Genomic DNA, 27,634 nt, shown 5'->3' with positions numbered 1-27,634 from the left:
AAACCCTACCAAAAAATGTCCCAACCGTCTGATAGGAAAAACAGGCCCTGAAGTCGCTTGGACTTCAAAAAGACTATATCAGCATTCAGGTAAATTCTGAAGACAGAGCAAAGAGACAAACTGATCAGAGACAAAAATGAAACTCAGCACACCCCCAACCGGGGATGGCTGAACTCCAAAAAACAAGGTAAACAAAACAAAACTAACAAGTTCAATAGCAGAGCAAAAACTTATCTTTGGGAAGCAGGAATCAGACTGGTCTCCAGGAATCCAGCAGAGAAATCACCAGCGACTCAGAAGGGCGTCGGCTGCCTTATATCCAGTCAGAATTTCCTGTTACCCAGTCATCATCTACCAGATCAGGTGTTTGGTAATCAGCTTCACTACCTTCCTTCACCAGAAGAGGGAGTTCATCAGGCATCGACGGTGAAGGGGAAAATGAACTCACAACATATTACACTTGCCTTCCTCTGCTCCCTCTCAGTATCCTGCTCCGTTGCCAGCAGCTCTTCAGCGATTCATTGCTTTTCAGTAGCGCTCAGTGTCAGCCGGAGCCTTCCTGCTGCAGCCGGCGGTCACATGTGCCGATACTTACGAGAAATGAATATTCTGAATATTCGTTTCTCTTAAGTATCAGCGGACGTGACCGCCAGTAGCAGCAGGAAGATGGTGGCTGACACTGCGCGCTACTGAAGAGCAATGAATACTCGCTGCTATCTGCGATGAACAGTCCCAGTGAGTATTCCGGCTGTATGCAGATGCCTCCGCATGCATCGTTTTGACAGTGCGGCGACCGCAGCAAAATGCAACACGTTGCGTTTGGCGCAGGGCGCCGCACCGTCAAAACGACGCATGCGGAGGTATCCGCATACATTATTATGGCCTGCGTACCCAATGCTAGAAATAGGGTACGCAGGCCACATGCCGATGTAGGCGGAGCTGAACAAAGGTATGGCAGTGGGTGGAGCTTCACGGAGGAAGTCCGCATCCCTCTGCAGCTCTGCCCTACACTAGTGTGAAACTAGCCTGATGTGTTTAAAAAAAAAAAAAAATCTTTTCTGATGGGACCATCCATACCAGGATGGGGCCTAGGCATACCAGAATAAGGATGGGACTGTCACGGAGTGACTGGCCCAGTGTGACAAGACCCAACGATTGGTCAGTCACCAAGCAACACAACGCTGATAGAATAGGGGAGAAGGAGGCCCTGACAATAGGAATCAGGGATGGTCACCTCCTGAGCTCCAACCTGAGCCTGTCCCTGATCTCGCTTAACACCCTATGCAGGTCCATCCCCCTGCCGACTTCAGGATACCTCGGCTGCCTTATATCCAGTCAGAATTTCCTGTTACCCAGTCATCATCTACCAGATAAGGTGTTTGGTAATCAGCCTCACTACCTTCCTTCACCAGAAGAGGGAGTTCATCAGACATCGACGGTGAAGGGGAAAATGAACTCACAACAGTACCTCCCCCTTGAGGAGGGGTCACCGAACCTTCATCCACGCCACCAGGGCGATCAGGGTGGGCCCGATGAAAGGCACGAACCAATCTTTCGGCATGAATATCAGATGCAGGGACCCAAGAATTATCCTGGCCATAACCCTTCCATTTACCAAATACTGGAGTCTCCGTCTAGCCAGGCGAGAATCCAGTATCTTCTCAACCTCATATTCCACATTACCTTCAACCAATACCGGGTCAGGAGGTGCCACCACAGGAATTACTGGCTCAACAAACCTCTTTAACAGAGACTTATGAAACACGTTATGGATCTTAAATGTAACAGGAAGAGCCAATCGAAAAGAGACTGGATTAAGAATCTCCAAAATCTTGTAAGGTCCAATAAATCTAGGTTTAAACTTTGGAGAAGCCACCTTCATAGCGATATTCTTTGATGACAACCAAACCATATCACCCACCTTAAACTGGGGACCAATGGTCCTATGCCGGTTGGAAAACCGCTGGGCCTTTTCCTGTGAGAGAGACAACTTATCCACCACTTGGTCACAGATCTGGTGCATTCTCTCCACCACAGTGTCAACACCTGGGCAGGCAGAAGGCTCCACCTGCCCTGAAGAGAATCGAGGATGAAACCCAAAGTTACAAAAAAAAGGTGACATCAAAGTGGCAGAACTAGCTCTATTATTTAAAGCAAATTCGACCAAGGGCAAAAATGAAACCCAATCATCCTGATCAGCAGAAATAAAACATCTCAAATACGACTCCAAAGTCTGGTTTGTTCTCTCCGTCTTCCCATTGGTCTGAGGGTGAAACGCAGAGGAGAAGGACAACTGAATTCCCAGCTTGGAACAGAAAGTCCTCCAAAATCTAGACACAAACTGAACTCCTCTGTCAGATACAATGTTCTCAGGAATCCCGTGCAAGCGAACCACCTGTTGCAAAAACAAGGGGACCAACTCTGAGGAAGATGGCAAATTAGGGAGTGGTACAAGATGGACCATCTTAGAGAATCTATCACAAATCACCCAAATAACAGTCATTCTCTGAGAGACAGGCATATCAGAGATAAAATCCATTGAAATATGGGTCCATGGCCTCCTGGGCACCGGCAAAGGCATCAACAACCCACTAGAGCGAGAACAAGGTTTAGACCGAGAGCAAGTCCCACAGGACTGCACAAAATTCCTGACATCACGAGACAAGGCGGGCTACCAAAAAGACCGACTCACCAAATCTCTAGTACCAAAAATACCTGGATGACCAGCCAATGCAGAGCAATGAACTTCAGACATCACTCTCTTCCTCCACTGGTCAGGAACATACAATTTTCCAATGGGACAACGCTCAGGTTTGTCCTCCAGAAACTCTTCCAGAGCACGTCTCAAATCGGGCGAGATGGCAGAAAGAACTACCCCCTCACCTAAGATGGTAGCAGGCTTGGTCACAACAGGAGAATCAGCAAAGAAACTCCTAGAGAGGGCGTCTGCCTTGTCATTCTTAGTGCCCGGAAGAAAAGAGACCACAAAATCAAAACGTGTGAAAAACAAGGCCCACCTAGCCTGTCTAGGATTCAAGCGTTTGGCTGACTCCAGGTAACTCAAATTCTTGTGGTAAGGACCACGACTTGATGTTTAGCTCCCTCCAACCAATGTCTCCACTCCTCAAATGCCCATTTCATGGCTAACAGTTCCCAAATCCCCACATCATAGTTACGTTCGGATGGGGAGAACTTTCGGGAAAAGAAAGCACAGGGATTCATTTTAGATGTTACAGGATCTTTTTGGGACAAAACAGCTCCTGCACCAATCTCAGAAGCGTCCACCTCTACCTGAAACGGGAGTGAGACATCAGGTTGCCGCAAAACCGGAGCAGAAGTGAACCTTCGCTTCAGCTCCTGAAAGGAAGAAACAGCCTCCTGAGACCAATTCAGCACATCAGCACCCTTCTTAGTCAAATCAGTCAATGGTTTGGCAATACCAGAAAAATTAGCTATAAATTTACGATAAAAATTAGCAAAACCCAAAAACTTCTGGAGGGCCTTCAAAGAAGTGGGCTGAACCCAATCATAAATGGCCTGTACCTTGGCCGAGTCCATTTCAATAGTTGACGGAGACAAAATAAATCCCAAAAATGAAATCCTCTGTACACCAAAAAGGCATTTCGATCCCTTGACATACAGGGAATTCTCCCTCAAAATCCGGAACACAGTCCGAACATGTTCCACATGAGAGTCCCAATCCTTGGAAAAGATCAAAATATCATCCAGATAGATGATCAAAAATTTATCCTCCAAGTCTCGGAAAATATCATTCGTGAAGCACTGGAAGACAGAAGGCATCACCAGGTACTCAAAATGTCCCTCCGGAGTATTAAACGCCGTCTTCCATTCATCCCCATGCTTAATGCGAATAAGATTATACGCCCCACTGAGGTCAAGCTTTGTAAACCAGCAAGCACCTTTAACTCTGGAGAATAGATCAGAAATCAGGGGTAACGGATACTGATATTTAACTGTAATTTTGTTGAGGGAACGATAGTCAATACAAGGCCTTAATGACCCATCTTTCTTAGCCACGAAAAAAAAACCAGCACCTAAGGGTGAAGTGGATGGTCTAATATGACCCTTCTCCAACGACTCCTTAATATAGGATCGCATAGCCTCGTGCTCGGGTACAGATAAATTGAAAAGTCGACCCTTGGGAAATTTACACCCAGGGCTCAGCTCAATTGCACAGTCATAACTCCTATGAGGAGGCAAAGACGCAGACTCATTCTCACTAAATACATCATAATAATCAGCCAAATAGTCAGGAACATCATGCGACTGGGGAGAGGTGGAGAAAACAGGAGCATCACTAAGGGCACACTGACAACCCCAACTCACCACAGACACAGATTTCCAATCCAAAACTGGATTATGGATTTGCAACCAGGGAAACCCCAGAACGATGGTATCATGCAAATTATGCAACACCAAAAATCTGCAATTCTCTTGATGGTCTGGGGCGACCCGCCTTACCACCTGGGTCCAAAACTGAGGTTTATTCTTCACCAAAGGAGTAGCATCAATACCCCTCAAAGGGATAGGCGTCCGCAGAGGTGTCGTAGGAAATCCACAACGTTTAGCAAAATCCAAGTCCATCAGGTTCACAGCTGCTCCGGAATCCACAAAAGCCTTAGCGGAAAATGTGGACAGGGAGCAGATCAGAGTAATTGCCAGAAGAAACTTAGGTTGAACACCACCCACAGCAAATGTGTGTGCAAAACGTTTCTCTCGTTTAGGGCAGACAGAAATAATATGCGAGGCATCACCACAGAAGAAACACAGCTTATTACGCCTTCTGAACTCCTGACGTTGCGCCCTAGACAAAACTATCACATTGCATAGGTTCAGACATTTGTTCAACAGGTGGCAACACCTCTCGTGCGGTCTTGCGTTCACGCAAACGCCTATCAACCTGAATGGCTAAGGACATAGAATCGTCAAGACCAGAGGGAACAGGAAATCCCACCATAGTATCTTTTACGGTTTCTGACACCCTTCCGAAAGAGAGCTGCCAAGGCACCATCATTCCAGGTAGTAAGGACCGCCCACTTTTGGAATTTTTGACAGTACAACTCTGCAGAATCCCGACCCTGGCTCAATGCCAACAGGGCCTTTTCAGCCTGATCAATAGCATTAGATTCATCATACAACAACCCCAAGGCTTGAAAAAATGCGTTCACATTAGTAAGAATAGGATCATCAGGTTTCAAAGAAAACGCCCAATCCTGGGGATCACCACGCAGCAAAGAGATGACAATTTTAACCTGCTGCGCGGAGCTCCCCGACGAGTTAGGCTTCAAGGCAAAAAATAATTTGCAATTCTTAAAATTCAAAAATTTAGACCGATCCCCAAAAAACACATCAGGAGTAGGGATCTTTGGTTCAGCAGCATGTGAATGAGCAAGATAGGCAGAAATTCCCCGCACTTCAGCAGTGAGCTGCTCCTCACGATCAGACAATTGCTTCATCTCCATTGAGAAAGAAAAAAAAATTACCCCTACGGCCTCAGAGACATAGAGGAAAAAATATACACAAAAAAAAAAAAAATTCTGACAAACACTTTTTTTTTTTTACAATTCTTTCCTGCTATTGAGTACCCTAGGATCTGCAGTATGGCTGGTGATTCTGTTATGAATGAGTCACCGAAGGAGGAAAAAACAAAAATACAAGCTAAGTCCAGAAAACCGGAGAGGTTGGTAGCTATCGGATTGCAGACCCCTGATCCTATCCACAACAACTAACAGTAGCCGTGGGGGGTTCCTACGATGTCCTAGACCCCTCGATCACAGCCGGAGAACTAAATAGGCCTAAAGAAAGGGGAAATCTAAACTGCCCCAGAGCAGACCCCAAAGCAATAGGCAGCCCCCAACATATAATCATGGTGAAGCAAGATGAAAACATTAACACAGATAGAAAGATAGGTTGAGCAAACGATGGGGCCCAAGCTAACTAAAAAGGACAGGATAGAAAAGCTGCTGTCTGCAATCCGTAAAAAACCCTACCAAAAAATGTCCCAACCGTCTGATAGGAAAAACAGGCCCTGAAGTCGCTAGGACTTCAAAAAGACTATATCAGCACTCAGGTAAATTCTGAAGACAGAGCAAAGAGACAAACTGATCAGAGACAAAAATGAAACTCAGCACACCCCCAACCGGGGATGGCTGAACTCCAAAAAACAAGGTAAATAAAACAAAACTAATAAGTTCAATAGCAGAGCAAAAAATGATCTTTGGGAAGAAGGAATCAGACTGGTCTCCAGGAATCCAGCAGAGAAATCACCAGCGACTCTTATATCCAGTCAGAATTTCCTGTTACCCAGTCATCATCTACCAGATCAGGTGTTTGGTAAGCAGCCTCACTACCTTCCTTCACCAGAAGAGGGAGTTCATCAGACATCGACGGTGAAGGGGAAAATGAACTCACAACACATTACACTTGCCTTCGTCTGCTCCCTCTCAGTGTCCTGCTCCGTTGCCAGCAGCTCTTCAGCTATTCATTGCTTTTCAGTAGCGTTCAGTGTCAGCCGGAGCCTTCCTGCTGCAGCTGGCGGTCACATGTGCCGATACTTACGAGAAATGAATGTTCTGAATATTCGTTTCTCTTAAGTATCAGCGGACGTGACCGCCAGTAGCAGCAGGAAGATGGTGGCTGACACTGCGCGCTATTGAAGAGCAATGAATACTCGCTGCTATCTGCGATGAACAGTCCCAGTGAGTATTCCGGCTGTATGCAGATGCCTCCGCATGCATCGTTTTGACAGTGCAGCGACCGCAGCAAAATGCAACACGTTGCGTTTGGCGCAGGTCGCCGCACCGTCAAAACGACGCATGCGGAGGTATCCGCATACATCATTATGGCCTGCGTACCCAATGCTAAAAATAGGGTACGCAGGCCACATGCCGATGTAGGCGGAGGTGAACAAAGGAGGTGTGGCAGTGGGTGGAGCTTCACGGAGGAAGTCCGCATCCCTCTGCAGCTCTGCCCTACACAAGTGTGAAACTAGCGTGATGTGTTTAAAAAAAGAAAAATCTTTTCTGATGGGACCATCCATACCAGGATGGGGCCTATGCATACCAGAATAAGGATGGGACTGTCACGGAGTGACTGACCCAGTGTGACACGACCCAACGATTGGTCAGTCACCAAGCAACACAACGCTGATAGAATAGGGGAGAAGGAGGCCCTGACAATAGGGAATCAGGGATGGTCACCTCCTGAGCTCCAACCTGAGCCTGTCCCTGATCTCGCTTAACACCCTATGCAGGTCCATCCCCCTGCCGACTTCAGGATACCTCGTCCCTATCACCTTCAACTGCCCTCGTTAGTGCACTGATCAGCATAGGACGCTAGCCTAGCCACTACTGATAAGAAACACAGAGGGAGGGGAACAAACAGAAGGGACAAGGTAACAAAAATACAGCACTTACTGCAGATATCACGAACAACAGGACTCTTAACACCAAATGTGGTAGACACCAGAGAGCTGCTCCTGCTAGGTTGGTCTCCAGAAAGGACCTGTATCACCAACAGTCAGCTGATGCATCAGATTACCTTTTAAAGGATGTGGGAATGGTCACCAAACATCAGCAAACCCAGCAGCAATGCAATTACACCAGCAGGTCAGCAAGGGAAAAAACTGACATTAACCCCCGATGGCCTGAAAGGAAAGAAAGTTTTAAACTGAGAGGAACCAGAGCAGCCACAAATCCAAACATGGATCGGGATTGGGCCAATCATAACAGGATAAGGATGGGATCATGCATACCAGAACCGAGATGGGGCCAATCATACCAGGATAAGGATGGGATCATGCATACCAGGACCGGGATCGGGCCAATCATACCAAGATAAGGATGGGACCTTGCATACCAGGACCAGGATGGGGACATGCATACCAGGACTTGGATGGAGGCCAATCATACCAGGTTAAGGATTGGGACCCTGCATACCAGTATAGGGATGAGGGTGATCATTCCTGCCAGGATAGGAATGAGAGGGCCATCCATAACAGGCTAGGGATGAGGAGGCATGCATGCCAAGATGGGGATGAGGGTCCATGCATACCAGGTTAGGAATGTGGGAGCAATGCATACCAGGATGGGGATGAGGGGGCCAGGCATACCAGGGTAGGAATGAGGGGGCCAGACATACGAGGATAGGGCTGATGGGGGCCAGGCATACCAGGTTAGGGATGAGGGGGTCGTATATCAGGATGGGGATGAGGGGACCTATATTTACCAGGATAGATGATATTAAGTACAGAATTGACCACTTTTTTTGCTTCAGGTTTTTGTTTTCCTAATTTCCTCCTCTAAAACCTAGTTGCGTCTTATGGTCCGAAAAATACGGTACATACTCACCGAATACCTAATCCCCAACGCCCGCGTCTCCTGCAATGAAAAATAATAAACCAACATATACCATATTTTTCAGACTATAAGACGCACCCAGGTTTTAGAGGTGGAAAATAGAGAAAAAAATATTTGAAGCAAAAATGGTAAAATATTTAATAAAATAAATAATACTATTATATGTGGTGTTATATATAATAGTATGTTATGTTGGAAGTTATGGGTAGAAGATGGTGCTGCGGGACCAGTGTGGTGTCTGTAAAGTACTCTATGAAGATGCTTGAGGGTGAGTATAAAAAGAATGGGGGCACAGGGCTTATATTTAAAGCACCACTCCAGCACTGAAAAATAACATTGGAGTGCTGCTTTAAGATTCCATGAGAGAACTATAACTCCAAGCATGTCCTGCTGATCCTATGGCATGCTGGGAGTTATAGTTCACCATAGGAGTGGCAGAGTGCTTTATGTGTTGTAATTACTACACTTTTAATACAGGCTGTGCTCACATAAATGCAGGTCCTGCAGCCAGCCAGCCATGCTTGAAAACCAAAATTATCTCTCTACAGCTCACAGGACCTATGGTGAGGTAATGAAGGGCTGGAGCATTACATGACCGCACAGCGCCCTTCCTCTTATTGCCTCATCACAGGTCCTGAAAGAGGAAGCTGCATTGTTTCTAGTGCGGTGTCTGCAGGTCCTGTGGTGACATAATGAAGAGGGAGGGCTCTGTGCTGTCATGTGATGCTCCAGCCCGCCCTCTTCATTACTTCACCACAGGTCCCCTATACGGGAACAATCAGCACAGCCCGCGCTGTGCTGTCAGGTATGCAACTGCGATCCCTCCTGTGGCACCCTGCTACTGCCACCTCCTTCTCCACTGGACCTACATCTCCCCAGCCGCAGCAGGAATCCGGCGCTGGGGAAACCTTGTGGGTCTGCTGTTTAAAAGAATCCCATACTTGATTGGCTCTGATACTTATAGGCGATGAGCAGATCGGCTATATGTAGCAGAATTACTGCATTGCTATGAGCGACGACCACCGTGTGGCGCTCATAGCAGTGCGGCATCAATAGCCATAGAGGTCTCCAGGAGATCTCTGGTTGTTATGCCAACGCATCGCTGACCCCCGATCACATGACAGTGGTCAGCGATGCGCGCATTTCCGGCCGCGCAGCCGGCAGCGCGTGTTAGATGCCGCTGTCTGCGTTTGACAGCGGCGTTTAACTAGTTAATAGGCGCAGGTGGATCGCGATTCCACCTGCGCCTATTGTGGGCACATGTCAGCTGTTCAAAACATCTGACATGTCCCAGCTCTGATGCAGGCTCACCACCGGAGCCTGTTGTGAGTTCATTTTCTGGTCCACCAGTTGAGTTCTGACAGGCTCCCTCTGGAGGTAGCAGGAGGTAGTGAGGCTGATTTAATCAGTAGAGATCTGCCACCTGATAATGAGGATGACGATTGGACCTCAGGAATCTCAGACTGGATTTAAGACAACCGACTCCCTATTCTGGTGCTGGTGATTCCTTCTGGCTTGTCAGGTCTTGGTTTTCAGCTCTGTTCCAGTCATCTAAAGCTAAGTTTTTCTGCTAATGTTCACACTTGATTTTGTTGGTCTATTCAGTTTTTTGTGTGGTCAGCCAGCCCCGTCTAGGGCTGTGCTGAATTTCCACTCTTATTTACCTGTATTTGCCAATTTGATTTTTGTCCCTTATTAGATTGGCCTCTTTTTGCTCTGTCTCAGAATATTTCAGAGTGCTGATATAGTGGGAGAAGTCTAGTGACTTCAGGGTTAATTTTGCTATCAGAAGTGTTCGACATTATTTTTGTAGGGTTTTTTGCAGATTGCAGACAGTGTCTTTCCTTTCCTATCCTTTCTAGTTAGTAACTTTGGGCCCCATCGTTTGCTCAGCCTATTTTCCTGCCTGTGTTTGTGCTTTCATCTTGTTTCACCATCAATACATGTGTGGGGGCTGTCTTTCCTTTGGGGTCTGCTCTGGGGCAGTTAGTTTTCCCCTTTTCTTGCTTCAGGCTTATGTTGTTCTCCGGCTGTGACGAAGTGTCTAGGATCTTCGTAGGAACGCTCCACGGCTGCTGCTAGTTGTGTGGTTAGGATCAGGGATCTGCAATCTGCATAGTTACCAACCTCTCTGGTTTTCTGTGACTTAGCTTGTTATGTTTTTTTCCCCTCGGTGACCCATTCATAACAGGAGCCCTCATCAAAGCAGGGGAGACGTCCAGTGACGGGCTATGCCCATCATTGAACGTTAAGGTATTTAATGGAGAATGAAAAAGGTTGAACAAGGAAATTACATGACATCACATATTTTTTTTAATATATATATATATATATATATATATACAGTGGGGCAAAAAAGTATTTAGTCAGTCAGCAATAGTGCAAGTTCCACCACTTAAAAAGATGAGAGGCGTCTGTAATTTACATCATAGGTAGACCTCAACTATGGGAGACAAACTGTGAAAAAAAAATCCAGAAAATCACATTGTCTGTTTTTTTTTCATTTTATTTGCATATTATGGTGGAAAATAAGTATTTGGTCAGAAACAAAATTTCATCTCAATACTTTGTGATATATCCTTTGTTGGCAATGACAGAGGTCAAACGTTTTCTGTAAGTCTTCACAAGGTTGCCACACACTGTTGTTGGTATGTTGGCCCATTCCTCCATGCAGATCTCCTCCAAAGCAGTGATGTTTTTGGCTTTTCGCTTGGCAACACGGACTTTCAACTCCCTCCAAAGGTTTTCTATAGGGTTGAGATCTGGAGACTGGCTAGGTCACTCCAGGACCTTGAAATGCTTCTTACGAAGCCACTCCTTCGTTGCCCTGGCGGTGTGCTTTGGATCATTGTCATGTTGAAAGACCCAGCCACGTTTCATCTTCAATGCCCTTGCTGATGGAAGGAGGTTTTCACTCAAAATCTCACGATACATGGCCCCATTCATTCTTTCATGTACCCGGATCAGTCGTCCTGGCCCCTTTGCAGAGAAACAGCCCCAAAGCATGATGTTTCCACCACCATGCTTTACAGTAGGTATGGTGTTTGATGGATGCAACTCAGTATTCTTTTTCCTCCAAACACGACAAGTTGTGTTTCTACCAAACAGTTCCAGTTTGGTTTCATCAGACCATAGGACATTCTCCCAAAACTCCTCTGGATCATCCAAATGCTCTCTAGCAAACTTCAGACGGGCCCGGACATGTACAGGCTTTAGCAGTGGGACACGTCTGGCACTGCAGGATCTGAGTCCATGGTGGCGTAGTGTGTTACTTATGGTAGGCCTTGTTACATTGGTCCCAGCTCTCTGCAGTTCATTCACTAGGTCCCCCCGCGTGGTTCTGGGATTTTTGCTCACCGTTCTTGTGATCATTCTGACCCCACGGGGTGGGATTTTGCGTGGAGCACCAGATCGAGGGAGATTATCAGTGGTCTTGTATGTCTTCCATTTTCTAATTATTGCTCCCACAGTTGATTTCTTCACTCCAAGCTGGTTGGCTATTGCAGATTCAGTCTTCCCAGCCTGGTGCAGGGCTACAATTTTGTTTCTGGTGTCCTTTGACAGCTGTTTGGTCTTCACCATATTGGAGTTTGGAGTCAGACTGTTTGAGGGTGTGCACAGGTGTCTTTTTATACTGATAACAAGTTTAAACAGGTGCCATTACTACAGGTAATGAGTGGAGGAAAGAGGAGACTCTTAAAGAAGAAGTTACAGGTCTGTGAGAGCCAGAAATCTTGATTGCTTGTTTCTGACCAAATACTTATTTTCCACCATAATATGCAAATAAAATGAAAAAAAAACAGACAATGTGATTTTCTGGATTTTTTTTTCTCAGTTTGTCTCCCATAGTTGAGGTCTACCTATGATGTAAATTACAGACGCCTCTCATCTTTTTAAGTGGTGGAACTTGCACTATTGCTGACTGACTAAATACTTTTTTGCCCCACTGTATATATATGATGTGACCCGTGGAAGCGCCTTCTCCGCTCGAAACGATCGTCGTTACTTCCTTTCATCACCCGTTCTCCCGTTAACATGCTTTTACAATAAAGCCTTGACTACTTACCCGGTGAGTACCATTCTTTCTACATTTTTGCAATATATATATATATTTTATTTAGCTCTTTATTTAACTATTGATTTACAAAACCGCATGAAAAGCCACATAAAAAATGCATAAAAACAATACGGATTTTCAACTGCGGTTTTCTGACAAGAGTTACAGAAACTTTACAGAAATTTATGCAAGCAAATCTGCAACGTGTGCATATAGTCTAAAAGTGCCTCTGCTGTGCACTGTGTAATTGATGTGTCTGACCGTACAGGAACATGGTCTGATCATACCACAGCATCGGGGTGGGGTGGGGGAGCAAGAGTATGCAGAAATAGGACAGCAGGGGATCGCAGTTAATTCTTTTTGTGATGTAAAAACTTTCCCTGCCTATTTATAAACAATGTTTTACTGCAAAGAGAATAATTTGTGATCCGATACTGTCTAGTCTGTAAAATTTTTTTGCTTTCTCTCCTACCCAGAGGATGTGGTATGCTCAGACCATGTCCCTGCATGGTTAGACACAGCCATTACACAATACACAGCAGGGGCACATTTATAACATTATCAGTTATATTAGTCAGAACAGGAACATTTTATTTAAAGGGAATCTGTCACCTCATTTTTGTCCTATGAGATGCGGCCACTGCTATCATTCTATAATGCTGTAGATAAGCCCCCGATGCACTGCAGTACTCTGCTCTGCCCTCAACAGGGCAGAGAATTACACCTGTGCAGGAGCCGCGACAGAAGCAAGGAGGAGTACGTCATCGCTAGAAGATGTGAGGCGTCGGACCCGGACCTGCGACACCCATCAGACCGGACCGCCCCCCCGGGTGAGTATAATATAACTTGTTTTTCTTATCTTTCAGGTTACATCGGGGGCTTATTTACAGCATTATAGTGGCGGTGGCCACATCTCATAGGGCAAAAATGAAGTGACAAATTCCCTTTAAACACATCCAATTGTGGAAGTTATTATTATTCTCAGATCTATTGATTAAAATAAACTTTTGTTTGTGGGAAAAGGATTTGCTATGACTGAAATGGACACCAGAAAATTCATTAAATCAATGACTGGCTTTGGTAACTTCTGGTCTTTACTGTACTTTGTTGTCTGAAATGCTACACGGGCCATAATGAAAATCTGAAAAGCAAGACTTTAAACATTTTTTTTATCTTCTCAGGCAGACGATGAAGATGAGGGGGGTACAGCAGAAGAGTCTTCAGAAGATCAGTGACCTCACTACTTTCACCTCATCCTGTATCAACCTCAGCTTCTAACTCAAGCCCACATTTTATAGTCAGACTCATCTGTGTGACCCACTAAACTACAGACAGGACAAAAGAACTTATGCCTCCTGCCACAATACTCAGGTCTTTATTAGTGCTGGCAGTTCTGCTGCCAACTGCTGTGCTGGTACGTTTTATTGAATTTCTGCCTTCATTTAAGTTACTGCCAGCATTAATATAATCTCTAGATCATCAATTCTCATAATAGGAGCATGCAGTAGTAATGTCCATGCACAAACAAAGGAATATTTTTGTTGTTACGTAAAGTATCAAACATCTTATATTTCATATTCAACTTCCTGTGCAACAATTGCTCACTTTATATCTATGAATTGTGTATTGACTTTGCATTTATTTATCCACAGCAAATGGTTCTCAGGCAAAGCCCATCTTTTCACCAATAACTTAGTGTAAATCCATATGTGCCTGGGTTTCCATGAAAGTGGTGTGGCTATGTATGGGAACACTCAGTGCGAACTGTTTAAATGGTGCTAATTTTGCCCATATCTTTGCGTTTTGCACTGCTTTGCTAGACATTCTGTTTCCAAAAACATTATTTTCGGGTCCTTTTTCTAAATTTATGGCTGACTTTAAAGTTGAGTGTGTTACATCATGTGTTATTGGATTAAAGTGCTGTCAATAGATGAAACTGTGTGTATGTGTAGATGAACAAATTTTTACTATAGCTACAAGGATCGTAAATGTTAACTAGTAGTGAATCATGCTGATTGACAGTCTGTGCTTTTGTGTTCTGTCTGCAAATACAATGTGCTAGATGTCTTACAAAATTTTTGATTTCTAGTCCTATCATACTCTGGCTAAATGTCCCAAATGTGGCAAGAACTCTTGAGGTCTGATCTGAATACTGCACTAGATTATCATGTTTAATTAAAGTTACAATAAAGTACACTTTTTTTGTAGTGCAAATGTCATCCTTATTTTATTCAACCCACAGTAATTGTTAGGTTATCAAGGCCATATTTTTATAACATTCATTGGGAGGCATATTTATAACTTCTAACTATTCCATAAGATTAGTAAATGTAGATAAGACAGCCAAAATGTGTAAAATTTTATAGTGGCATGCGGGTCTAAGATAACCTGAAAAGATGTCTGGAACAGAGATTCTCTTTTCCTGTCTTCCATTCTGTGTACAATTTAGCCATGCAGGTTTTCTTGAATTTGTGCAGCCTCACCAGCACCTTGTTCTGACACTGCCAAAATTGTTTTGGGAGTATTTTCAAAGTTATCCAGGAAACTGTTACCATCAACCTGCTGTGGATGTTTGCCTTCTTCTGTCATCTGCTTCCAACAGGCTCCTACTCAACAGAGTGGGTAAGTGAGAGTAGGTTCCACACAAGGTTTTTATGCAAGCATCTGCCTCATGGCTCCATCCGTTCTCTTGGGTAGCACCAATTATTTCCAGCCATGTTATGCTCTGGCTCATGTTCCTGAGCACCATGTGCACCCTTGTTTTGGGAGCAACTCCTCTCCTTCTGCCACTTTGGCACCTATAGTAACTACTATACTAAGAGACTGTCTATTTCAGATGCTCCCTTTTAACATCCTGCCATATCTGACAAACTGATTTTCCTATCAGACTTGGTTAATTACTGTTGTGGATAGTTAGTGCTGTACCTTTGTTGCTGTGAATCTCCCTCCCTTTATGGAATCCCAGAGGCTACATAATATGAGAGCAGTAAATCACAAAAAATTTGGCCTTGCTCCAGCTCTCTAGATGGTCAATTTATACATATAATATATTTGCAGATTAGGTCCGCCTACCTATTTAGGTCCACCTACCTATCTTTAACATTGGGAACGCAGGACACATGCAGAAGTAGGCGGACCTAATCAGAAGTGTGGAAGTAGGCGGAGCTTCAGGGATGAAGTACGCAGCCGTCCACAAAGCCCAGGTATGCAAGTGTAAACTTAAGCTTAGTAAGTCATGTTAATATCTGCAGCCCCTGAGGTGGTAGAATCCTGAGATAGGAGCTGTGGGGAAAGTGCACACATAAAGGGAATGTCATGTAAAAAAAAACATAACATCGAAAATAGAAGCTTCACATACAGCCACATATCAATTAAAATAGTAAATTTTATTAAACAAATTCATAAATATATTAAAAAAAAGGCAGAATACCACAGATACAGAAGAGTTTGGGGAGAGTTCACCCAGAGATATTAGTGATTTTCACAGGATAATTTATTTATATAATTGCCTTGTAATGTTTTCATTTCCTGTTCTGTCCAGATGTCACCGTATCCCAGAATTCCAAGCGGAGGAAGTTCACCGAACCTCCATATTGGGACACCCAAGTAATGGGTGTCTCAATATGGAAACTGCTGCTGGTACCAACCTATTGCGTGGTACCACCAGCAGAACACCGTCGCACCACACACACATACTCTATACGCCATACGCACCACACACTCTCACACACACACTGACATTCACTCTCACATTCACACACTCAGACTCACATTCACACTCTATACGCCGTACACAATACACTCACATTCACACACACTCAGACACTCACTCTCACACACTCACTCACACACTCGCTCTCTCTCTCACACTCTCTCACTCACAGTCACACACACACACTCATACACTGACACACTCACGCAACCTCTTGTGCGGTATCACCAGCAGACCACTGTAGCATTGCGCCTGCGTGAATTCTGCGCAGGCACAGTGAATCATTCTCTCACACTCTATCACACACTCACTCTCACAGTCACACACACCCTTACACTCATACTCACACTGACACACGCAGCTTCTTGTGCGATATCACCAGCAGAACACTGTCGCACTGCGCCTGCGTGAATTCTGCGCAGGCACAGTGAATCATTCGGCTGATCCCGGCGTCAGATGCGTGACATGTCTACAGGCAGAGAAAGCTGGTCACATTAAAGCGGTTTTCCCACGAACGAAAGTTAATTTTAAAAATTGTTTGTGTCTGACCGAGTACAGAGCATACCACATCTCCTGGGCAGGGGAGGAAGCAAAAAACAATACTGACATTACAGCAGGGGATCACAGAGGATTCATTTTGTGAGGTATATTTCACTGACTGTTTTCAAACATTATTTTACCTCACAAAATGTATCCTCTGTGATCTGCTGTAATGTCAGTATTGTCTTTTGCTTCCTCCCCTGCCCAGGACCTGTGGTATGTTCTACGGTCAGACACAGGAGTGAGAGAGACAGAGCACAGGGGGGACACAGCTCAAACGGGACAGCACATGAGGGGAGAACACAGCACAGGAAGGAGAGAGACAGCAGATAAGGGGGATAGCACATGGGGTAGACAGGTCAAAGAAGAGAGCACAGACGGGAGAAGTCAGCACATGGGGATAGAGAGAGTGGATAGGTGGGTGAGCACATGGGGGCGAGAGATTCTCAATGCTGCAAAGCCTGCCCCCATCGTGACATTTACCGAAATCCCGATGTGATAGCATCGGGCCTCCATCTAGTATTACATAAGTAGATACATAAATTATCTGTAACATATACAGCTCTGGCAGAAATTAAGAGACCACTGCAAAATTTTCAGTTTGTCTAATTTTTCTCTTTTATGGGTATATTTTTGAGTAAAATGTAAATTGCTCTTTTATTCTATAAACTACTGACATCATGTCTTCATATTTCCAAGCACTAAATTTTGTATTTATTTTCAGAAAATGAGAAATTGTCAAGATAACAAAAATATGCAGTGCATGCGGACCTCAAATAATGCTAAGAAAACAAGTTGATAATCCTTTAGAAGCAGCAGTACTAATGTTTTAACTCAGGAAGAGTTCAGAAATCAATATTTTGTGAAATAACCATGATTTTTAATCACAGCTTTCATGCGTCTTGGCATGCTTTCCAGTAGTTCACACTGCTTTTGGGTGACCTTATACCACTCCTGGTAAAAAATTTAAGCAGTTCTTCTGTTTGATGGCTTATGACTATCCATCTTCCTCTTGATTGAATTCCAGAGATTTTCAATTGGGTTCAGGTCTGGAGATTAGGCTGACCATTTCAGGGATTTGATATGATGGTCCTTCATCCACACATTGATTGACCTAGCTATGTGGAATGGCACATGGCAGGCACGGCACTAATTAAGGAACGTGTCTCTGACTGCGGATCCCCCATATAGGTAAAATGCAGCATTGTGGTTCGCCATCAACAGCTAGAAGGGGATAATTCTGTACTGTTAAGACCAGATGGAATTCAACTGACTGACATTGGTCTTGACATTTTTTTTGTCCGACTTGCAGGATGGAGTCGAGCAGGCCCTATTGCTGATGAATGGGGGTCGGAGTCCTGTCAAGGTTATACACATCTGTGGTGGAAGTTATAGAGAGGGGCAAGGGTTCGTAACCGCTCATTGGCCGGCTCGCTTGTCGGTCGCAGACAGGGCCTTCGGCGATGAGCCCATTGCGAAAAGTAATTGCCTTTCTCTGCTTTTGTAATTAATAAACTGTGACCGACCTGTTTCAACCCATCTAGGCCTATCCGTGTTTTCATTGCGGGACTGGTGGGAGGGGAGAAGGCACTGTTTGAGACACACGGGTCTCCACAGTCTGCAGGCATGGTACTAATTAAGGAACGTGTCTCTGACTGCGGAGCCCCCATATGGGTAATGTTAGAGGAAAATACTGGTCAGTGCCATTCCCCACCCTTCCACCACTCTCCAGCTGATGCACTAATTGGACGCCCAACTGACCACACCTACATGGGTTAAATTCAGGTATCGGGGTCAGTGACTTCCTCTTTCCCCTTGGTTGACCCCTGGAAGCTGGTGTTTTGTTGTCTCCTGAGAACCCCTGTACCCCCTGCAGCCATGTCTCACCCCATGATTGAGGCCCTGCGGCAGAGAGTAGCACAGGAAGAATGCAAGAAAAAACGGAATGCCTCACCGTGTCAATGTGCTTGGTAGTCTTGAATTTGCCAGCAGCGATCCAAAAAATTCCGTCTGATCGTCGGATCACAATGAGAGGGAAAAAAAAAAGTCGGATCACACAGCTGAATAATAAAAAACAATTCTTTATTTCACACCATCATAAAAATGTGTAGATATATCCACAAATAGATAAAAACAGTCACATTTTTACGCGTTTCTGGCTATCAGCCCTTAGTCATAGAATGTATGTAGCCAGAAACGCGTAATAATGTGACTGTTTTTATCCGACAACTTTTTTTTTTCCTCTCAGTAGCACAGGAAGGTGAGCACTGGCTTCAAGCCCTTATTACTGTGCCCTCTCATGACCCCCTAATAGTGCCTCTGCCTCCGTCCTCGCCTGCCTCTCCTGACCTCTCACTGTACCGTGCCGCACAATCCCCTGCTGCCTCCCGTCCTATCATGGTCTCCCCTAAGACTGGGTTACCCATGGCCGTCACCTCACCTGTGTCGCTCCCATTGTTTGGCCCACCTGTCAGCTGCCATTATAGGTGATCCGTCCTAATCCTCCAGTCCGCCCGCGGTCCAGTCCGACCGATCTGCGTGCTCTGCAGCAGCAACAAGCCAGCAGTAGTACTCTGAATGTAATCACACCAATCACTGATGCACCACAAATACCCCCAATGACCGCCCGAACAGAAGCCAATAAAGATTGTACATTAACCCCTGCCCTCCCTTACATAGCCCATAATATCGATTATAGTGACGGAGCGCGACCTCCCATATTACACAGCACACCTCTACCAGCTACGGCCCTTAGCACACTTAATGAAACCATTATTGCTGACATGACTGCCCCCAACATGCCTCACAGCAGCAGTTTGCCCAGGCATAGATGCCGCGGGACCTCCTACTCAGACGATTCCTGTCACCATTCCCGCTATACCTCTAAAAGAAGTTCATCACGCTACCACCGCAGACACAGCTCACATAGGAGCTGCCACAGATCTCGTTCCTCTAGTTGGCACTCCCCATCCACATCAGAGTGGTCCGACGCATCTGAGAGTCACGATAGGCGGGCTCGGGCACATGACAGACTGCAGATGTCACATGCTCCATCACTGGCTGCCAGCCGGAGTGACTCATCACCCAGGGACTCCAGCCAATCCAACCACCAGATCAACGCTGGAGTTCCTCTGTCAACGAGAGTCACTTGGGCTCAGGCATATGACAGGTTAGACGTCACATGCTCCATCACTGGCTGTCAGCCGGGGAGACCCATCCCAGGGCCTCCGGCCATGTCAGACCAGAATCAACAATACAGCGGGAGTCGGATTTCCTCCATAACCTGGAGTCACTCGGCCCAAGTCAGATTGCGGTGAGCACTTTTAATCCAGCGGACACCAAGCTGTACATTACACAGGAAACAACGAACTAGCATCAGCTATTAAGGCGCTAGTTCAACACTTGACTCGCCTATGCAGGCCAACCGACAGCAAAGCTACACTTCAGCTAGTGAGCTTACACAAAGATGTATTTTTCTGCAGAATTAGCCCACTAGGTGCACACATAGACGAAGAGACTAGACATAAAATATGGAATAATGACTACGTCGACATATGGTCGTTATTATCTTCTGACCAACAGACGGTAGATAAGGAAAGGAGGACAAGTGAACAGGTATACGATAGAACAGACCAAAAATAGCGCAAGCGATGAATAACTCGCTACAGGCATTTGCTGTCCTAGGTTGTGTTATGGGCCAGAAGCATCCAGAACGCTGCTCCAAATTATATATCAGGACCTGATATATTATTCATATAAATCCCATGGCGGTTATGCCTGGTGGCGGTATGACGAGGAGCTCCGCAGGTGGCTCACCCTACAACCCAATCTAGGCTGGGGAGCTAAAGCGACATGTGGCTGCGACAGAAGCAGCCCCCCTTTTTATCCACGACTACTTACTGCTCCACAGCCGCAGGTCAACACTGGTCGTGCAAAAACCCGGGGCCTGCTGGCTATTTAATGAGGGAAGCTGTTGATTCTACGTGGCGTGCAGATATAGGCATGACTGATCAGCCTGCGGGGGGACACCCAGCAGCAAGATCTACTTGTCAGGCAAACAGCGCCTATGCGGCAAAACCCCGGTGAGTGTAACCGCTATGGGACCCTGGTTAAACCTTTATCCCAATCAAGAAGCAGCACAACAATTACAATACGGCTTTTCATAGGATTTTTTATCCCTTTTAAATTCAGTAGAAACCCAACCCTGGCCAATAACCTAAAATCCGCTTGCGAATTCCCAGAAATATTGCATCAAAAAATTGAAAAGGAGGTTGAATTAAGAAGAATGGTGGGCCCCTTTCAATCGTTGCAGTTCCAAAATATTAGAATTTTGCCGTTAGACATTATTCCTAAAAAGGAACCCGGGAAATATCGTCTGATCTATCACCTGTTACACCCAAAAGGTGAATCAGTTAACGACGCTATTCCCCCAGAGGAGGCTTCCGTCACATACGTGTTACCTTCTCGCTAGGCAAGGTGGAAGTCCCGGAGTGGACCCTCTGGACCGCGGCACCGAGGGGCCCCGGACGAGCAACCAGGTGGAGCCGACCCCTATACAGGGATCGTTAGGCGCAGGTCCAGGGGTTCGAATGCCACGGTAGCCGGAACCAAGAGGGGCGGCTCGGAGTGCACTGAGGAGCTAGGCACGGGTAGGCAAACGAGTAGGACTGCAGGAACGGACCACGGACAGCAGGACGGAGGCTGGAGCACGAACAACAGGACGGAAGCTGGAGCACGGACAACAGGACGGAGGCTGGAGCACGGACAACAGGACGGAGGCTGGAGCACGGACAACAGGACGGAGGCTGGAGCACGGACAACAGGAAGACAAGCAGGGCTGCAGGGAGCACAAGGCAGAGAGGTTAAATTACGGGGCCCAGGGAGCTAATGGAACATTAACAATCAGGCGCCTCCACTAAGGGAGGGCGGCCTGATATAGGTAAGGACCCGCCCCCATTGGCATGGCGGTGCTATCCGGTCAGGGCACCGCCGGTGTATAGAACCTGTCAGGGAGAGCCGGCCGCGGCCTAGGACACATGCGCAGGAGTCACAGTGACGTCAGGCCGCGGACCGGTCAGGGAAGGACGCCACCGCTGGACAGAGGGACGCAGAGGTACCGGCTGGTGAGTATGGCGTGCGGCAGAGTGCGCGGTGGAGGCCGGGGCAGGGTGCGCGGCAGTGACAGTACCCTCCCCCTTAAGCCGCCCCTTACTGCGATTGGCAAAAAATCTAAGAATGTGGGGAGCGTTAATGTTCTCTCGGGGTTCCCAGGATCTCTCCTCAGGACTAAAACCCCTCCAGTCAATAAGGAAAAAGGTCCTACCTCTAACCTTTTTCATGGCGAGGATGTCTCTTACCTCGAAGGTGTCGTCAGAACCCACCGGCCGAGGAGCAGGACAAGGTGAGGGTTGGAACTGATTCAGCACCACAGGTTTCAGGAGAGAGACGTGGAAGGTGTTCGGGATACGGAGCTAAGCAGGCAACCTCAGCTTGTAGGCGACTGCGTTGACACGTTCCAGAATCTCAAAAGGACCAATGTACCGGGGACCCAGCTTGTAAGAGGGTAATTTTAGCCGGATATACCTGGAGGAGAGCCAGACTTTATCTCCGATGCGAAATGGTGGAGGATCTAACCTCCTTTTGTCTGCGTGTCTCTTCATCCGTTCACTGGCCCTTTTGAGGGCTGAGTTGGTCTCGGACCAGACCTCCGAAAATTCTTGGGATAAGACGTTGGCTGCAGGTACCTCGGAAACCGGGACTACTGGAAGGGGCATACTAGGATGCTTGCCAAATACCACGAAGAACGGAGATTTAGTAGTGGCCTCGCCGGCATGATTGTTGTAGGCGAACTCTGCCCAGGGAAGCAGGTCCACCCAGTCATTCTGGTAGACGTTGGAAAAATGACGAAGAAATGCGATCAGCGTCTGGTTAGTTCGCTCTACTTGCCCATTGGTCTGTGGATGGTAGGCCAAAGAGAAATCCAGGAATATATCCAGAAGCCGGCATAGCGCTCTCCAAAACTTGGATGTAGACTGAACTCTACGATCTGACACAATACGACAGGGTAGACCGTGAAGCCTAAAAATGTGATGGACGAAGACTTTGGCTAATTCGGGCGCAGAGGGGAGACCGGTCAGGGGGATAAAATGCGCCATTTTGGAAAAGCAATCCACTACCACTAGGATCACCGTGCAGCCGGAGGAGCGGGGCAAGTCGGTGATAAAGTCCATGGCGATGCTTTCCCAAGGAGACGTAGGCACCGGCAAAGGTAGCAGCAGACCAAACGGAGACCAACGTGAGATTTTATTCCAGGCGCAGGAGGAACAGGAGGCAACAAAGTCTGCTACATCTTGGCGGAGGGTTGGCAACCAATAGTGCCGGGAAACGAGAGCAAGGGTCTTCTGTACTCCGGCATGGCCAGCCAATTTGGAGGAATGCCCCCACTGCAGGACTCTACTTTTGGCACTCTCCGGCACGAGAGTCTTGCCCGGCGGTGGAGAAAGCAAACTCAACGGAGCCACGGTGATCATCTCCGTAGGCTCGATGATTTGAGACAGTTCCTCCTGAGTCTCAGACGGTTGGAAGGCTCGGGACAGGGCATCGGCTTTGGTGTTTTTGTCTCCAGGACGAAAATGTAGCTCAAAGTCGAAGCAAGCAAAAAACAAGGACCACCTGGCCTGTCGAGGATTAAGTCTCTGAGCAGTCTGCAGGTAAGCCAGGTTCTTGTGGTCCGAGTAAATAATAAACGGGTGGACAGCTCCCTCCAGAAGATGGCACCACTCCTGCAGAGCCAATTTGATGGCCAAGAGCTCCCGGTCGCCAATCGAGTAATTGCACTCCGAAGCGGAGAAGGCTTTGGAAAAGAATCCACAGGGACGTAGGTGTCACGTCGCCGTCAGACTCGGGGCCTGCTGTTCCGCCCTCAGCCACTAGGAGGCGACGGACTGTCACGCCACCCTCGGGCTCAGGGCCTGCTGTCCAGGCCTCGGCTACCAGGAGGCGCCGGACTGACATGTCGTTGTCGAATTCAGGGCCTGCTGTCCCGCCCTCAGCCACTATGAGGCGCCGTGGCTCGCGCCCGAGTGATGGTGGCAACAGTGAAAGGGCTTCTGCGCAGGCGTCTGGTGGACGCAGACTCCGCTCCTCTGTCAGTCATGAAGGGGTTGGTGCATCGTCATCAGGTCTGGTCCTGGGGGCGGTCCTGATGACATCATCAGCCCGGGAGCCTGTGAGGGATGACCTGATCCCTCAAATACCTTGGGACTGGGCTTGCAAGCCGCCGGATATATTCTTGGTTCCCCTGCGTGAATTGCTATAGCTGACTGACTCTGACCTTGGCCTGGACTTCTGACTCTGCTTCTGCCTAACGATTCTGTACCTCTGCTGCCCTCCTGGTTTATGACTCTGACCTTGGCCTGGACTTCTGACTCTGCTTCTGCCTAACGATTCCGTACCTCTGCTGCCCTCCTGGTTTATAACTCTGACCTTGGCCTGAATCTGACTCTGCTACTGTCTACTGTTTTTGTACCTTGCTGCCTGACTGGTTTAGACCCGGATACCACTACGTTTTTGTCTTGTTTTTGGAACACCTTTCTGGCGACCGTCCTGCTCTGGCCACTGCTCCTATTCAGACAGCGCCTCCTGGGCTCTGCTATAAATCCAGATCCCTGTATAGGGGTAAAGGGTATCAGTGTTTCTCGGGGTGTTGGCTGGCCGCAGCCCAGACCGCAGACGGACGCCACATTAGGCGACCAGAGGGGGTTTTCTGGGAGAGAACTGCCCCGGCGCCTGTTGAAGATGCATCCACTTCCAACACGAAGGGTTTGTTACTCTCCGGACGGGACAACACTGGAGCCATGGAGAAAGCCCGTTTTAACGAGTGGAAGGCCTCCTCGGCCTCCGATGGCCAGGAGTTAGAACTGACCCCCTTACGGGTAAGGGCGGAGATCGGCTTGGAGAGTGACGAGAAGTGCGGAATAAACTGTCTAATAGTTGGCGAATCCGAGGAATCGCTGGATAGCCTTTATGCCAACGGGACGGGGCCATTTGAGAATGGCAGACAGTTTCTCGGGATCCATCTGCAGCCCGGTGTCGGAGATATATCCTAGGAACGGTAGTGAGGTCTGCTCGAACAGGCATTTCTCCATCTTGGCATACAACCGATTCTCCCTGAGACGTTGCAAAACCAGACGAACAGTCCTCCTATGAGACGGAAGATCCGAGGAGAAGACAAGGATGTCGTCCAAGTACACCACGACACTGGAGTACAAGAGGTCTCAAAAGATCTCGTTAACGAATCCCTGAAATACAGCCGGGGCGTTGCATAGACCAAAGGGCATCACCAGGTACTCATAATGACCGTCTCGGGTGTTAAAGGCGGTCTTCCATTCATCACCGGCCCGGATACGGATAAGGTTGTAAGCTCCTCTGAGGTCCAACTTGGAGAAGATCCGTGAGGCGGTCAAACAGCTCCGGGATGAGAGGAAAAGGGTACCGATTCTTGATAGTGATGTTGTTGAGGACCCTATAGTCGATGCATGGGCGCAGCGAACCGTCCTTCTTCTTAACGAAGAAAAAACCGGCTCCCGTCGGCGGAGAGGAAGATTTCCGAATGAACCCTTTGGTGAGATTCTCCTGGACGTACTCGGACATAGCTGAGGTCTCTGCAGGAGACAGCGGGTAGATCCTACCCCTAGGAGGGGTGGAACCAGGGATTAAGTCGATTGGACAATCGAAAGGGTGGTGCGGTGGAAGGATCTCTGCCTCCTTTTTGTCAAAGACATCGGCATAGGACCAGTAGGCCGCAGGAAGCCCCGAGAGTCCCGGAGAGGGGCGTGCAGAGACGACAGGGCGAATGGAGCTCAGACACCGACCTTGACATGGATCACCCCAGCGCAAAACCTCCCCGGACGACCAGTCGAGGACCGGCTGATGAGTCCGAAGCCATGGAAGGCTAAGCAGAATAGCGTGAGACAAATCGGGTAACACGTAGAAGGCCACGCTCTCCCGATGGAGAGCACTGACTTGCAAGACAACCTCTTCCGTGACCATGGAAATGGGTTCCCGTAGTGGTCTGCCGTCAACGGAGGTGATCAAACGAGCATTCCTCAGGGCCACCAAGGGAATCCGGTATTTGTCCACCACTTCACGCCGGATGAAGTTGCCTGCCGAGCCCGAATCCACGTAGGCCACCTCGGACCCACGCCTCTCCCCTCAAAGCAAAAGAACAGATAACGTGAGTGGTTGAGAGGAATCACAATCACCTAGGGAGGCCTCTCTTACCTGGCCTAGGCGGAGGAGTTTCCCGTCCTCTCAAGGCAAGAACGGATAAAATGCGAGGCTCCTCCACAATAAAGACATAAACCTTGCGCCCGTCTCTCTCTCTGACGTGTCTCAGCTAACCGTACCCGGTCCACCTGCATGGGCTCGGGAGGAGGAGCGTGGGCAGAACTTGCTGGTCGTGGCGTAAAGGACCGATCAGAGGAGGGAGCTGGCCTGGTGGGTCTCCTATCCCTAGCAGACTCGCGCGCGCGCTCCTGGAAACGGAGGTCAATGCGGGTAGCCAGGGAGATGAGGTCCTCTAGCGTGGAGGAAGTACCCCGGCCCGCCAGTTCGTCCTTTATCCTGCCCGACAGCCCACGCCAAAAGGCTCCCACCAAATCCGCATTATTCCAACCCAATTCAGACGACATTGTGCGGAACCGGATGGCATACTGACCGACCGTCAGGGTGCCCTGGTGGAGGTTGAAAAGGGACTCGGTAAGAGAGGCTACCCGTCCTGGCTCATCAAATACCCTCCGAAAGGTATCCAAGAAAACCTGGATATTTAACACCACGGGATCATCCCTCTCCCAAAGAGGATTGACCCAAGACAGGGCCTCTCCCTCCAGATGGGACATGATAAAGGCCACCTTGGCCCTATCGGAGGGATACTGGAGGGGCAGAAGCTCGAAGTGCAGGCTACATTGGTTTAAGAACCCTCTACACTGCTTGGGGTCACCACTGAATCGGAGGGGTTTGGCAAGGCGAGAAGGAAACGGAGCGGGACCTGGGGGAGCGACAGCGGCCGCAGCGGCGGACTGAAGGGCCACCAAACGATTATCCACGGAAGCCATATAGGTCAAGATATGGGATTGAGCATCCCGCTGCTGACCCAGCTCCTGCTGGAGACTGGCCAGCTGGGCAGCATTCCCCGGATCGGCGGCCTGGAGAGCTGACAGACGTGACTCCATAGACTTCATTATGGACATGATCCGCCCCTGGTTCTCCCGTAGGAAGAGCAACTCTTTGAGCGGGAGCAGAGGTACCGGCGGGATCCATGGCCTGATTGTACTGTTACCTTCTCGCTAGGCAAGGTGGAAGTCCCGGAGTGGACCCTCTGGACCGTGGCACCGAGGGGCCCCGGAGGAGCAACCAGGTGGAACCGACCCCTATACAGGGATCGTTAGGCGCAGGTCCAGAGGTTCAAATGCCACGGTAGCCGGAACCAAGAGGGGCGGCTCGGAGTGCACTGAGGAGCTAGGCACGGGTAGGCAAACTGGAGTAGGACTGCAGGAACGGACCACGGACAGCAGGACGGAGGCTAGAGCACGGACAACAGGACGGAGGCTGGAGCACGGACAACAGGATGGAGGCTGGAGCATGGACAACAGGACGGAGGCTGGAGCACGGACAACAGGATGGAGGCTGGAGCACGGACAACAGGACGGAGGCTGGAGCACGGACAACAGGACGGAGGCTGGAGCACGGACAACAGGACGGAGGCTGGAGCACGGATAACAGGAAGGCAAGCAGGGCTGCAGGGAGCACAAGGCAGAGAGGTTAAACTACGGGGCCCAGGGAGCTAATGGAACATTAACAATCAAGCGCCTCCACTAAGGGAGGGCGGCCTGATATAGGTAAGGACCCGCCCCCATTGCCCCGGCAGTGCTATCCGGTCAGGGTACC

The 27,634-nt window shown here is 48.1% G+C and overlaps 1 protein-coding gene across 2 annotated transcripts in view; it reads left to right on the top strand.

Annotated features, from left to right (window-relative positions):
- The window catches only part of HMGA1 (high mobility group AT-hook 1), a 101,823-nt gene extending 87,174 nt beyond the window's left edge, over positions 1–14,649 (top strand). For both annotated transcript variants that reach the window (XM_073575597.1, XM_073575596.1), the window contains exon 6: positions 13,617–14,649. In XM_073575597.1, the coding sequence (XP_073431698.1) occupies positions 13,617–13,670 (54 nt within the window). In that variant the 3' untranslated portion in view covers positions 13,671–14,649. The remainder of the gene's footprint in view (positions 1–13,616) is intronic.
- The last annotated feature ends 12,985 nt before the right edge of the window (positions 14,650–27,634 follow it).

The sequence above is a fragment of the Dendrobates tinctorius genome, unplaced genomic scaffold, assembly GCF_039654945.1.
Source record: "Dendrobates tinctorius isolate UK_male_01 unplaced genomic scaffold, ASM3965494v1 ptg000045l, whole genome shotgun sequence".
In the NCBI taxonomy this organism is placed as follows: Eukaryota; Metazoa; Chordata; class Amphibia; order Anura; family Dendrobatidae; genus Dendrobates; species Dendrobates tinctorius.
This window is presented reverse-complemented; position numbering and strand designations above follow the sequence as displayed.